Source organism: Bidens hawaiensis, unplaced genomic scaffold (genome assembly GCF_021521415.1).
Source record: "Bidens hawaiensis isolate Kalapana, Puna unplaced genomic scaffold, B.hawaiensis_p1.1 tig00045958_1, whole genome shotgun sequence".
NCBI lineage: Eukaryota > Viridiplantae > Streptophyta > Magnoliopsida > Asterales > Asteraceae > Bidens > Bidens hawaiensis.
The window spans coordinates 42,952-56,542 of record NW_027498176.1 but is presented as its reverse complement, the minus strand read 5'-3'; the positions used below and the strand labels follow the sequence as shown (position 1 = coordinate 56,542).

General features: G+C 33.1%; 2 protein-coding genes across 2 annotated transcripts; one reads left to right on the top strand and one right to left on the bottom strand.

The window, feature by feature from the left end:
- Nucleotides 1–6,584: 6,584 nt before the first annotated feature.
- LOC143596023 (large ribosomal subunit protein uL3m-like) lies at nt 6,585–10,420 on the top strand. Its single transcript, XM_077074903.1, has 5 exons — nt 6,585–6,946; nt 9,343–9,552; nt 9,652–9,756; nt 9,862–9,975; nt 10,054–10,420. Exons 1-5 carry the CDS (start codon nt 6,614–6,616, stop codon nt 10,225–10,227), a joined length of 936 nt encoding a protein of 311 aa, XP_076931018.1. The 5' UTR covers nt 6,585–6,613; the 3' UTR covers nt 10,228–10,420.
- Nucleotides 10,421–10,647: 227 nt separating this feature from the next.
- LOC143596022 (pyruvate dehydrogenase (acetyl-transferring) kinase, mitochondrial-like) lies at nt 10,648–12,681 on the bottom strand. The gene is made up of 5 exons (XM_077074902.1): nt 12,422–12,681; nt 11,630–11,888; nt 11,226–11,554; nt 10,926–11,139; nt 10,648–10,836 (listed from the first exon to the last, which is right to left on the bottom strand). The coding sequence occupies exons 1-5, from the start codon at nt 12,671–12,673 to the stop codon at nt 10,778–10,780; spliced, it is 1,113 nt and encodes a 370-aa protein (XP_076931017.1). The 5' UTR covers nt 12,674–12,681; the 3' UTR covers nt 10,648–10,777.
- Between the last annotated feature and the right edge of the window lie 910 nt (nt 12,682–13,591).

Genomic DNA, 13,591 nt, shown 5'->3' with positions numbered 1-13,591 from the left:
TACCACTAAATGCTGATAAATAAAGTGAAATGAAAAGGAGAAACCTTGTGGGTTTTTTTAAGATGGAGGGAAAAATTGGAATTAAGTAGATTTAATCCATCGTGTCCATCTACCTACTCAACCTTCATGCAGAATCAAACCTTCGCGGTCACTCTGTAAATCGGTCGATCGATCATCTAATCTGTCTAATCCATCACGGAATCAAGCAGAAAATTGAAGAACACTTTCAGGTAAACGTTCACAATCATTCAATTAATACATAATAAGTGTTGATTAGGTCTATTACATTTATAAATTGTCAATACTCTGTTTTTTGGGTTGAATGGAGATCAACATAGTGTCGACTAAAAAATACTTTTTACATTGATTACTAGTGAAAGTTAGGAATGATTTGCGTATGCGGTATAGACATTGATATCAATTTAGATGTCTTACATGATTAGTCGAATATTACATATATGTAGTACATAAATAATGTATTTTACTGCATACTTTTATCTATATTGCACATATGTAGTATTGAACGTAGTAATGTTAATGTAACCTTATATGTTTAGTTATAATATATATGTGTAAATGAACTCATTTTAGTTACATGCATATATGATTGTTCCATTTTGGTGCTTAACTGATCATTATAAGCTTAATTTATCATTTGATTCGGTACGCCCTCCAACTGTTTGATGAAATGTCTGTATGAACTTGTTTCGGTAATCACATGTTTAATCGATTATTATTACATAATTCTTATTTAAGACTTTAAGCTACTCATTCTTTATGGTAAAACATCTCGAATAAAACAGGCTGTGGTTATAGTTGTATATTTCAGTTATCGGTACTTGAATCATAACTCATTGTCATGTTAATTTTACCACATAATTATTAGTTTATGTAGTTTATAAATGATGTATTTTACTGTATAATGAGTTATATTGCATATATGTAGTTTTGAAATAATAGCGAATGTAAGTATATATGTTTAGGTATATTACATACGTGTAACATGTTTGAACTGAACAATGTTAAGTGTACCATTTATTATAATTGATTATGTGTATTACTTTTGTATCATGTATAAATATTAATGGTTTTCTTTAATATATGATTAGGTGATGAAGAGCATCAAACAAGGAAGGTATAAAAAACAGAAAGAAAGAAAGAAACTGAGGTGTTGAAAAAGACATGTCAAACGAGGTGAAAGTCAAATAAGATACTTATTTAATGCATCAGTTTCTTAAATCATTTTATTCAAAAGTTTATGTCATTATTAAAGGAAATAAAAACTAAACATTTTAGACAAGAAAGCATTTTTTGTCATATCAAAATAATATGTTTTGATATTTTACTTGACCTTCAGGTTTATACTTGGAATAGGCTTAATTCTGAACCAAACGAGGTGCTTTCTGGCCATTCAATGACTGTAAACTACGTGAGTTGGAAATCTAAGAGACTTCAAATGCTAGCATTTACGAGTGATGATCGAACGTTTAACGGCCCACAATCAGAGAAGACATGTAAATTTGTAGTAAGTCAAAATTCAAAACATGTTTTGTGTTCTATATTTTTTCTGTTGATACACAGTATATATGGATCCATATGTTTTTTGACTTCCTACATTTTAGTTCTTATATTCATAATACAGTGATTGTTTCTATAATAGATTTGTGCAATTTAACGTGGCATCAAGAGAAAAATGAAGACAAATGATGCTTATGGACCAGAAGTTAGAAGAAAAAAACAAAAGGCAACGCACTCATGAATAAAGACGCTAGAGAATACCCGACTCGAATGCAGTTTGTAAAGGCAGAATAATCTGAAACAATTTTTTGGATAATTACTAAGTTTGTGTATGTAGCATAACATCTTTGTATAACTCTAAAAATAGGTTGTTGTTGCCTTTATTTTAAGCTCTTTGTTGAGATTGTCCTTGAAATTGTTGTTGTGGTAATGAAAGATCTTTTGATTGGTTAAAAAAACAAAATTTTAATTTTCTGCATATGTTTGTTTGATTATAATTAACAAATGGTGTGCAAAATTTCATGCTTTGAAATGCGAACTCGTCCGTCTCCACGTCAGTTGTTTGCTTGTGTCAATGCAATGTCAAATAAAAGGAAGGACAATGTGAATTTTATGTGTACTGCATATATGTAATATAGTATATTTGACGGCATGGTTTGGATAAGTTCTGGTTAAATCACTCGTATGCATTATTGTGATTGCATATATGTAGTACTTTTGTTTCATATATTTTTTAAACAATATAATATGATTGTATTAAATTTATTACATATATGTAGTACTAATGTCCTACATATATGTGGCACTAGTTTATGACATATATGTATTACGATTGTATCACGTATTAATAATAATTGTTTGCTTTAATTTCTAGTTAGGTGTTGATATTCAATGTTAAAATGCACATGGAAAATTTAAAAGCATATGCTACACATATGTAATACATACAAACATATAAGGCTGAATATATGTTGTGAATTGATTAATAATCATGCGTAAGGTATGATTAGACGATAAATTACTAACAATCTCGCAAACATTGTTGACCAAAATCAACTAACATCGCTGATTTTAAAAGATAGAAATACTTATACAAATACACAAAAAAATATGTCTGCACATATAGCCGATACGCGCGAAATCCGTGTATGAACAAAAATATGATTTATCATGTGCATCAAGGTTAACCTACACATAAGTCACGTATAACACATTAAAACATATTAACATAAACTGTTATAAATATTAGGGGTGTGCACATTTAGATCCGGCCCGAAAAAACCCGAAGAACAAGCCCGAAAAAACCCGAACCCGGATCGGCCCTATTTACAAACTTATATAGTTGGTCTTTAATATCATTCAAAATCGGTTTCGGGTCGGGTTTGGGTCAGGTCCACTGAAAACCGACTAAAACCGAATAACCGATTATGAACGTTACTTGACTCAGCCATTTCATCAAACAGATGGTGTGCGCTTACAAAAAATATTGCAGAAATACATAATGAATTGAATTCATTCCCTAATTATCAAGTTCACAATGAGATGATGAATTTAATCAACTTAAGTAAATAAAATAAGAATTTTATAAATTAATTGTACTCGGAGGTTAATGGCGAAGAACATAAAAAAAGTACTGGTAATTTGAAGATTTGATCATGTTTGTGTGAATCATTTGAACTCACACCAAGATTAACAAAAGATCTCATCCACAGAAGGTAAAAGCATATCCAATTCCAGACTATAAACTCCAACTGTTAGCGTTAACTGATTAAAATATCGGGTTCGGTTTTTGTTCTAAGACCGTAAAACCGATTCCAGTTAAGACCGATACCGGACCTGCTTTAAAAGGTTCGGTTTTCGGTTTCATTTATTTGCAATTTTCGGTTATCAGGTCGGGTAATCAGCTTTGCATAGCCCTAGTAAATATATTGTGAATAGAACACAAAGGAAAATAGTTACCTGTTAGGCAGTCGTAGTTATATTGCTTACGTGTAATATACGTTGCACTCGTTTGGGAAGTCCGTTAAAACAAATTATGGTATTTTCCTTGAGTAATAACTATTTCTAAACAAATACATGTCAATTTAATATCTATTAATCACATGTAACATGATATTGCATATATGTAGTATACAATCCGAGATGTTACCTTATTGTTCAACACCATAAAATTGCAATATATTACCAGTGTAATTGCTAGAACTTGAAGCAATATCAACATATGAGCTGGAATAGACATCCTGGTCAAATAAACCATATGTAATTTTATACTGCATATATGTAATACATAACATTATATTTCTTGTATGTAGTATATAAACATTATGGTACCTTGTTGAGCAACACCAGTAAGTAGAAAGGAGCTCAATTGGGCATTCTAATCAAATAAATCATTTGTTATTTTACATTGCATATATGTCATACGTAACAATATATTACATATATATAGTATAAGAACAAGATGTTACCTTGTCGATAATCACCATTAGAGTGCAATATAATACAATTATAATTGACCGATTTTGAATTAATAAGAACAGATGAAATCAGTTTGGCACCATGATGAAACAAATTAGGGGTTTTCCATCAAATAACGTCAAATTCTGACCTAATATAACCCAATTCTGGTATTATATGTCAAATTTGTTTATAGAACTTTTAGACGAAGCAACACTTAATCGATTAATAGTGAAACAATTGTAAATCAGTAAAAGAAAAAAAAACATGACTAAGGAAGATACAATCGGAACTAAAATACCTTCAATTGCCATGTTAAACGATTGAAATCCATCAGAATCGATCTTCAATAGAAATTAAGACTTGAGTATGGAACATATCTTCACTAATTATGGTTCAAAATTGATGCACATGTTAAATCAGGGTACATGGGAGTACAGGGGAGACGTGCAGGGTACAAGGGAGATGTGCGTGCATCCCAACATATTAAATAGCAATTTTACAAAAATAACCCTCTAGTTAGGAGTTCTCTAGTTCTCTCCTTAACAATGAGTTCTCTCTTGATCCTTTCCATATATATATATATATTACACACACATATATATACATATTTAAAATAAAGAGAAATGTTCAAATAAGAAGTTTGATTTTTCTAAAAAGGCTAGGAATGAGGGTATTTTAGTATACTACCTTAATATTGAAAACCCACTTAATTTAATTTCAAAAACCAACTTAATTAATTTTAAAAACCCACTTAAATTTTCACTCATCTCCTAAAACCACTACAGCCCACCGCCACCACCTTGCCGGAAAAGTCTTCGAAAATTTCGCCAGAAAACATTGTCGGAAAGTCACCGGTAAACAATCCCTGGAAAATTTCACCGGAAAAATCGCCGAAAATTTACCAAAAATTCGGCGAAAAACAATTGCCGGAAATGATCAACCGAAAATGGCCACCGGAAAAAACACAATGGAAAACACAATGAAAAAAACACAACGTAAAAAACACTATGGGAAAAACACTATGAAAATAAAAACACAATAAAAATAAAAACACAATGAAATAACACGATGTAAAAAAAACAATGCAAGAAACACTATGAAAAACCCCACTTAATTAATTTTAAAAACCCACTTAAATTTTCACTCATCTCCTAAAACCACCACCGCCCACCGCCACCACCTTGCCGGAAAAGTCTTCGAAAATTTCGCCGGAAAACATTGTCGGAAAGTCACCGGTAAACAATCCCTGGAAAATTTCACCGGAAAAATCGCCGAAAATTTACCAAAAATTCGGCGAAAAACAATTGCCGGAAATGATCAACCGAAAATGGCCACCGGAAAAAACACAATGAAAAAAACACAACGTAAAAAAAACTATGGAAAAAACACTATGAAAATAAAAACACAATAAAAATAAAAACACAATGAAATAACACGATGTAAAAAAAAACAATGCAAGAAGCACTATGAAAAAATAAAACACAATATAACACAAATTTGTAAAACACAATTTTGGTAAAACACATTTGTAAAAAACCCATGGTTTTTTTATATAGCAATATGGTACTCATATAAAAGTTAAAAAACACTCGTTATTAAGGTGAAATTGTTTTTAAAAAAATGTCGTATATAAAAGTTATGGACGTTTTAAAATGATGAGGGAATTTGACATGTGACTTGCATGTGAAGAGATAAAGTCAACAAATGTGTTATCTCTATTATGCCCTTACCCTTGTTTTACACTTGATTTTCTTTCTAATCTAATCTCAACCATTTCAAGTCTAAAAAAATGGACAAGGTTATTTCATATCCTTCTTATAAAAACCAATCTTCTTATTATAACTCAACCCTTAAAAATAAAGGAAATATCTAATAAAATAGTAACCAACTTTCAAAAGTGTTTCAATTAGGTCACTAATGCATATTTTTTACAAATCGGGTCACTAAATCTTCAAATCGAGTCTCACCGATTTTTTTGTGCGTCAAGAAAGAAATGGAGGATAAGATGTTGGGGTCGGAATTTGCAATATATGTAGTTATATTTAAAAAAAATGTTAATTATATTAAAATTCAAAAATAAAAAATAAAATTCATGCCGCCGCTAAATGTCACCATCAAAAAATAGATAAAAAGATTTCCTATGTGAGACAAAAAAAACCGCTAAAAAACATGCTAAGACCTTTAATTTAATAAAATATAAAAGTTGAGTGACTTAATTGGAACACTTTTTAAAGTTGAGTGACATAATTGGAATACTTTTGAAACTTTGTTACTGTTCTAAAATAAATATATAAATATAATTATGTCGGGTACATCGAGTATATAATCGGGTAAATGGATCAATGTTATCCGGTAATCAGGTATATTTCAAATTCTAAACTCGTCCTAAATTCACAAAAAAATTAAAAACTAATCCCAAAACCTAATGAGTCGGTCTCAGTTATGTCGGGTATCGGTAGGGGTCGTTTAGAAGTTGCAAGGACTAAAGATGTGTCTAACATACATTTGAAGGGTTTGGTGACTACCACACTCTTTCTTCCTTTTAGACCTAAAAACCCTACTACTATTTGTCTTCCATGGTGTCCGTCCATCTGTGTATGTAACATTGAGGTTAGCTAATTCTAATCAATCAATCATGGCGGCCGTGTCACGAGGTCTCATTTCATACCTATACCTCATCCGTAGTAGCAGCATATCAAATCCTCCCGTTTCAATAGCCAGTCAGTTTCTAAGAGGCTTCAGTTCAGACGCATCATTAGCAAATGAAAACAACAACAACAACAACAACCGAATTGAAGGAGTGATGACGGCTGATTCGAAACGGACCGGAGTAATCGCAGTGAAATGTGGAATGACGGCGCTTTGGGATAAATGGGGAGCTAGGGTTCCGATTACGGTTCTCTGGTGCGATGAAAACATTGTCTCCCAAGTCAAAACGCCTGACAAAGAAGGAATTACTGCTCTACAGGTCTCATCTCATTATTATTATTATTATTATCATCATCATTATGTTTATGTTTATGTTTAGTTGTTATTGTTATTATCTTTTTGTTTAGTAGATTCGATAATTAGTAAGCAACTAGCATATGAACATCGATGGTGCTCAACAATAATCAAATTTATAAAAGAATCACAAAATCAGAATATAAACTTTATATGTAAAATACCTTGTTAATAGCATATAAAAGCCGAAAGATGTGAGATATTACACATCTACACAGAAATTCAGATGAAATTCATCAAATCTAAAATAAATCGATGAATATAAGAATCAGAGAACAAAATTTTCACACCATATGTACACTTTGAAGATAAAACAGATGGTTGATGGAGATTATGAGAGCGCCAATTCAGAGACAGATATAGTCTAGTTAGGGTTTGGATTTAGGAAGCGATGGAGATGTATTAGGGTTTGGGTTTAGGAATACATGGACAACATATTAGCATGTTATGTTATAAAGATCCTGTTCAAGCTATATGGATCAAATAGATCTGTGTCATTCTTATCTAGTAATTGAGGAATGGGTTTAAGTGGGAAAAGTATTCCAAAACTTGTTGAGAGAGTGACATGTGTCATTCAGTATTTTATTTTATTAGAAAAGTATGATTATGTGTAATGCTTTTAAATAGGGAAATGTGAAGTTTTACTAGCTGCAAAAGAGGTGTATGTAATTTAGGGTATAGGAAGTGTGTTTGATGGACCTGCTATTAGAATTGAAGATTAATTCTGAAGCTGTTAAGTTTTCTTGATATATGTTTACTTGTGAATTGAATATCGCTATTCTGTTAATCACTTACTTATGTTGGTAATCGTTTATCGTATATCTTCTGAACTTAACACTGTTGCATCGTGTTGGTATATGGTTCAACAACAATTTTTATTATTATGTGATGTCCTTTTAAGGTAGTTTTTTGTATAAGGTGTTCAGCTGAGGCTTACGCTCTTTCTGAGTTTTTGGTGCTTGGAGCATGCATACCAGGTCATGCAAACTTGAGAGCCTTGCCATTTGTTGAGTTGGGGATCTAGGTTATAAAAGGTGTGTGAGGGGCTCAGGGAAACTCATATGGGGCCTGACGTGATGCTTCTTGTACTTTTAGGTCAGAATTAGTCTATGTAGGAGGAAAGTATGTAAAAGCAATCGAAAGGGTGAAATATTTTTTGAAAGGTTTAGTTGATAGAAGATTTTTATGTAAAACTGATGAGAGAGACAATTTTTTGGTTGTAAATAAAGCTTATTTGGTTGCACATAGAGCAAATCTTCAGATACATGATGTGCGCCTTTCGCGTCTCGAATTTTGGGACCTAAACGTCTAGAGCCTCTCATGCCTTTTGAAACAGGGTACGGATTAGTCAGCTCATGCATGTGTGCACAGTGCACGTCATAGTTGCTGAATTGAAGGCACAAAGTTGATCTTTGGGTGTGGTGGCAAAGTGCTTAAAAGGCGAGGCCTAAGATGAACGACGCGTATAGCTTGAGCATGCCATTTTAGGGGTTTTTTAGACATGCTGCTGGTTTTTTTGTACATCATTAAGTTTGAAATCTCATAGGAAATTAAGAAACCTCATGAGGAACATCATCAACTAAACATAAATTAATGTTTTAACTTTATTATCAACAATAGTTTGAAAATTTAAAGGGCACGTATGAATGTTATTATCAAAATTCAACAGAAAGAGGTATGTACAGGTACAGAGTATGAACAGCATCATTGTTAGTAACCATTTTAGAGGAAGAAGCACCCCAATAAGAGAGAAATTGATACAGAATTACCTTTGAAACCAACAATAGTATAACATCATATTGGATTGAGGATATAAGTGCATGCAAATATAAATCGAGGAATATGAATTGGAAATTACCTTCAAATGTTGATTAAGGAGAAGATTTAGGGAGAACCAAAAGAAATGAAGGGTTAGGTCAAATCTTAGATTGAGTTACTAGGGTATCAGGGTATGGGTGTTCACAGTTTGGTTTTAAACCGTCAATGCTTCTGGCAACACTCTGCACATTCTAACCCGTATTTAGAGCATCTTAGTAGACTATCCCACTATGGCAACAGATGAGGAGTTTGATTAAAAGTTACTGTTAGGCATGAATGAATTGTGATTAGCCGGGATAGAGCCAGTAGGATCATTAATGAACATTTGTGAAAAATTGCAATATTTTGTTGTTTTATATGATTAAAAAGATATCCATTACGCCCTTACAGTATTTTCTTATTGCTAAGATTCTTGAATATGACATGCTACAAACTGCAAAAGAGGTATTTTTAATTCAGGGGACAGTTCATGTGTCTGATGAACCTGTTATTATAATAAAGATGGATTTTGAACCTCTTTTAACTTTAATTTTTGGTAATCAGATTGGTTGTGGGCATAAAAAGGAGAAACACTTAACAAAGCCAGAAGTAGGACACTTTCGAGCACAAGGTGTTCCTTTGAAGAGGAAGTTAAGAGAGTTCCCTGTAACCGAGGACGCGTTACTGCCTCTTGGCACACAGATCAGTGTCCGTCATTTCGTACCTGGTCAGTTCCTTGATGTTACTGGAATCACAAAAGGAAAAGGTTTCCAGGTGACAACTTATATAACATTAAATCATGTGTTTTTTTTAAATACATACATATGTTCCGTCATCTGTGAAATCTTGTATGATATTTGTATACCAACTCAGGGTGTGATGAAAAGATGGAATTTCAGAGGTTTGCCCGCGTCTCACGGAGCATCAAAGTCGCATCGAAGTGCTGGTTCTACAGGTCAGAGAGATGCTCCGGGTAAGGTATGTTGTTATATGTGGGCTCATTTTAACATTTTCGATTAGATAATTTCTTTGTGTTTTCTTACAACATTTTGGTGGATCTGATAAAAACCTTCTTTGAACCAGGTATTTAAAGGTAAAAAGATGGCTGGTCGTATGGGCGGGAAGCAGAGGACAGTTAAAAATGTGTGGGTATACAAAATAGACCCTGCAAGGAACTTAATTTGGGTTAGAGGCCAAGTATGATTCTTGATTTGGATCTGTATTTTGTATATATTTTATGAAATTATGCTCACATTTTGTTATATTGGTGTATAGGTACCGGGGAACGAGGGGGATTTCGTATTCCTAAAAGATGCATTGTACAAGAAACCCGATATATCAACGCTTCCGTTCCCAACTTACTTTTCAACAGAAGATGAGGATGTGAGCAGTTTGGAGCCACTGGTTGCAGATCTTGGAGAGACAGATCCATTTATGGCCGCTGATTGATCAATGCAATCTTATTATTTTTGTTTTATGTTGCTCAAGGCTTCTTAGAGGTAGGTTGGTTGATTCTTGAATCTTGATGAATGTAAAAGCTGGGAAGTAACAGCTTGGACTTTTGTTTTGATAATAGAAATGAAATGTTGTGGCTGGTTAAAACTATAGAACTTAATGTTTAATAAAATTTTAAGTTTTGCCATTAGTTGTGATTTTTGTTTATGTTTTATAATTATAATTGGGTGTTAATAATTGAAGCTTTTCATTCTAAACAGGTATAAATGGTTTGTAATAAAGTTGTAAACAGATTTGTGGTTTTTAATGATTTGTACTACCCTTGTAAAGTTTGGGTTGATTGGTTTAATTTTATTACAACCTGAACACTGCTCATTCATGCCTTATTTATCAAACAAGTTAAGATTAGCTATATGATATTAAACACCATGATGCATTTTTGGACCTGTCATGTTTTTCTTGGTCTATTACATTCAAACCCTACATATTTACATCTAAACATGCGTTTATACATGTTCCCTAATCAACACGAAAGCACACATTATCAAGGTAACGGTTCTTGTGAATCTCCCAAACGCGACAGGTGAAGATACGCATCTGTTCCTGCAACATAAAACAACACAACACACGTTCATTATCTTCAAGTACCAACAAATATTGGTGGTCAAATTGGTTTAAATTTATCAACATACCATAGCCTTCCATGGAGATAATTTGCAAATCCCCTCCAGAATACCGAGCATACAACCGGCTAATGGGTAACCCGTATCCATACCCCGCCATTGTCACCACACCCGTGGATCCAACATCTAACCGCTCATAAACTGGATCATGTGCAGTACTATAAAGATATGTAAAAATCCTAGGAAGACCACTTCTTGCTATCCCACCACCTTCATCTGAAACCTACTTACAAATAGCACATCAAAACCATCAAAAAATGAAAACATAAATTTAAAAACTTTATCTAAAACATAGAAAACCAAACATGCCTTGATTGTAACATCTTCTTCTCCATCTGCCACAATTATACATATAGGCGGTGTTGGTTTGTCTGACTCCATAAACCGTTCTTGGACTGCACGCAAGGAGTTTTTAACCAACTCAAACACCATCATATGCAAGTGTGTCGGGACATAGGGGAACGTGAAACTAGGATCACCATAGATATTAACATCCGGTGCACTGCCATATTCCCGGAAACAAACAGAGCGTGCATCTTCACTCGCGTCTTTAGCTACTTGAATTGGAGACATTTTCGCGTGTATATAACCGATACAGTTAGGTGGTTGGTTGGGATCATGAATCGCCACGTGTTGACCTGCGTTTGACCAAGACTAAAGCCACAAAACCAAGTTTAACATAGATAGATAAACAAACAAGGTTTGATGCTAACCGATTAGCATTCGAATTCCGATTCGTGACATGTAAAAGCGATCAAGAAACTGGTGGATTTCATCAAGACCTTCATAATCAAGCTTCTGGTCAAGACTTTTTTTCAACTGTTGAACTCCTAGAGCCATAGTCGGGACGACATTATTATGTCGTACCTTAATCAGCTTAATCATTTGTGTAAATTCCCTCTCGTCATTTATGTTCTTAATCTCAGGAAAGGATCTGAGGTCACGAAACGAATCCAGATACCAATCGCGCACCTAAAATCAAAACCATACACAGTTAGATACAATGAAATTCCATAAACAAGACAAGAATTTCTTTAACTTGAACCAAATTCAAGAACCCCCCAACTTAGTATCATTAAAGATAACAACTTTTTTTCCAAGAAACAGAATGAAATTAAAAACCCATAAACAACACAATAGTTATTTAAATAAACCTGAATTTTTGGACAAATTCAAGATCTTCCCACTTAATATCACCCAAGTTTACAACTTTTGTAAAAACCAATTTTTGCAGAAAAATTCAAGAGCACACACCCAACAACTTAATACCATCAAAGTTTACAACTTTTTTCCAAGAAACATAAAGAAACTGAAACCCCATAAACAAGACAAGAATTTGCTAACTAAAAACCAGTTTTACAGACAAATTCAAGAACACACACACCCCACTTTAATTTCATCAAAGTTTACAGCTTTATTCCAAGAAACAGCATAAAACTGAAAACCCATATCAGAAACAACCCCAATTATGAAAACAAAGTTAAAAAGTAAAGATATTTATTTACTTGAAGAACAGCAGGTTTGTGAGACAAGCCATAAGGAAGCGAGTGGAGTTCAATGGCACGTCTAGCGATCCTGATGGGAAGCTCTCTGTGGAGAAACTGAGCAGCGATGATCATGTTCCGTTGGGATGAAACCGAGCCGAAATCCAACATGCAGCGTAAGCTGACACCCATCTGCTTCATGGCGCCCCATTTGTGGACGTCTTCGATTAGACTCTTGCTGTCACAGAGCACCTTCACCTTCTTGGTCGCCATGAAGATGATTCAGGAATTGGGTTCCATAGAAATTAATTAATTAATTGAGAGACAACGAACGTTGCTGTGGCGGAATTGGAACGGAACTAATTGTCATGAATAAGTGATGACGGGGAAACATGTGTTTCGGTATGACACTTTATTCACACCTCATCCAATTTATTATAATTATAATTATATATCTTTATCTCTACTATATATAAAGGAGGGGTGAAGGACCTCTTAAAACTTATGAGGTACAAATTGTATTACATAAATCACAACACTTGATGCATGTCTTAAGGTAGTTAAGAGGACATAGTAGTCTTTTGGCAAAATCAAACACACAATTAAAAACAAACTTACACTAATAGCCCCTTAACTTTAGTTAACTACTTGCAAATATAAGTAATAATTACATATTTGGCACTTCATCTTTCCCTTTATATATGACAAGTTTACTTATTTTTTTTGTTACTACTATATCTTTAAATATATTATGATTTAAAAAAAAGAACCCACTGTTGCAACATGCTTATTTTTGTTGACGTTTTGACATAAAATTTGTTTAATACCGAGCTATTGATTATAATGTACAACTCATTAATGCATCAATGTACAAGTCACTTGATAATAAAAAAATATTATGATTTAATTCACATTAAATACAATTTTTAAATCTAATGGAAAAACACATTCCATCCAAGGCCAAATTAACGGTTACACTATTATTCTAGGGTCAATTTGTATGGAATTTCAAAAGAATGTAATGGAAATCTTCAACAAGGAGATCAAATGGTATTTTACAATTTTTATTTTCTACTTTTATGATTCTATCTATTATTCTATTTTGAATTTGATTATTTAAAATGTATTTAATGTTTCATTTTTATTTTCTAATTTTATGTTCCAACTATGCTATTATATGCATACAACATA

Excerpts from the sequence above, each read along its gene's own strand:
- LOC143596023 (XM_077074903.1), top strand. The coding sequence starts at position 6,614 with ATGGCGGCCGTGTCACGAGGTCTCATTTCATACCTATACCTCATCCGT. Across the intron at positions 9,553-9,651 it reads CAAAAGGAAAAGGTTTCCAG|GGTGTGATGAAAAGATGGAA; the intron begins GTGACAACTTAT and ends ATACCAACTCAG. Across the intron at positions 9,757-9,861 it reads AGAGAGATGCTCCGGGTAAG|GTATTTAAAGGTAAAAAGAT; the intron begins GTATGTTGTTAT and ends TCTTTGAACCAG.
- LOC143596022 (XM_077074902.1), bottom strand. The coding sequence starts at position 12,673 with ATGGCGACCAAGAAGGTGAAGGTGCTCTGTGACAGCAAGAGTCTAATC. Across the intron at positions 11,889-12,421 it reads ACAAACCTGCTGTTCTTCAA|GTGCGCGATTGGTATCTGGA; the intron begins GTAAATAAATAT and ends TTTTGATTTTAG. Across the intron at positions 10,837-10,925 it reads TATCTCCATGGAAGGCTATG|GAACAGATGCGTATCTTCAC; the intron begins GTATGTTGATAA and ends TTTATGTTGCAG.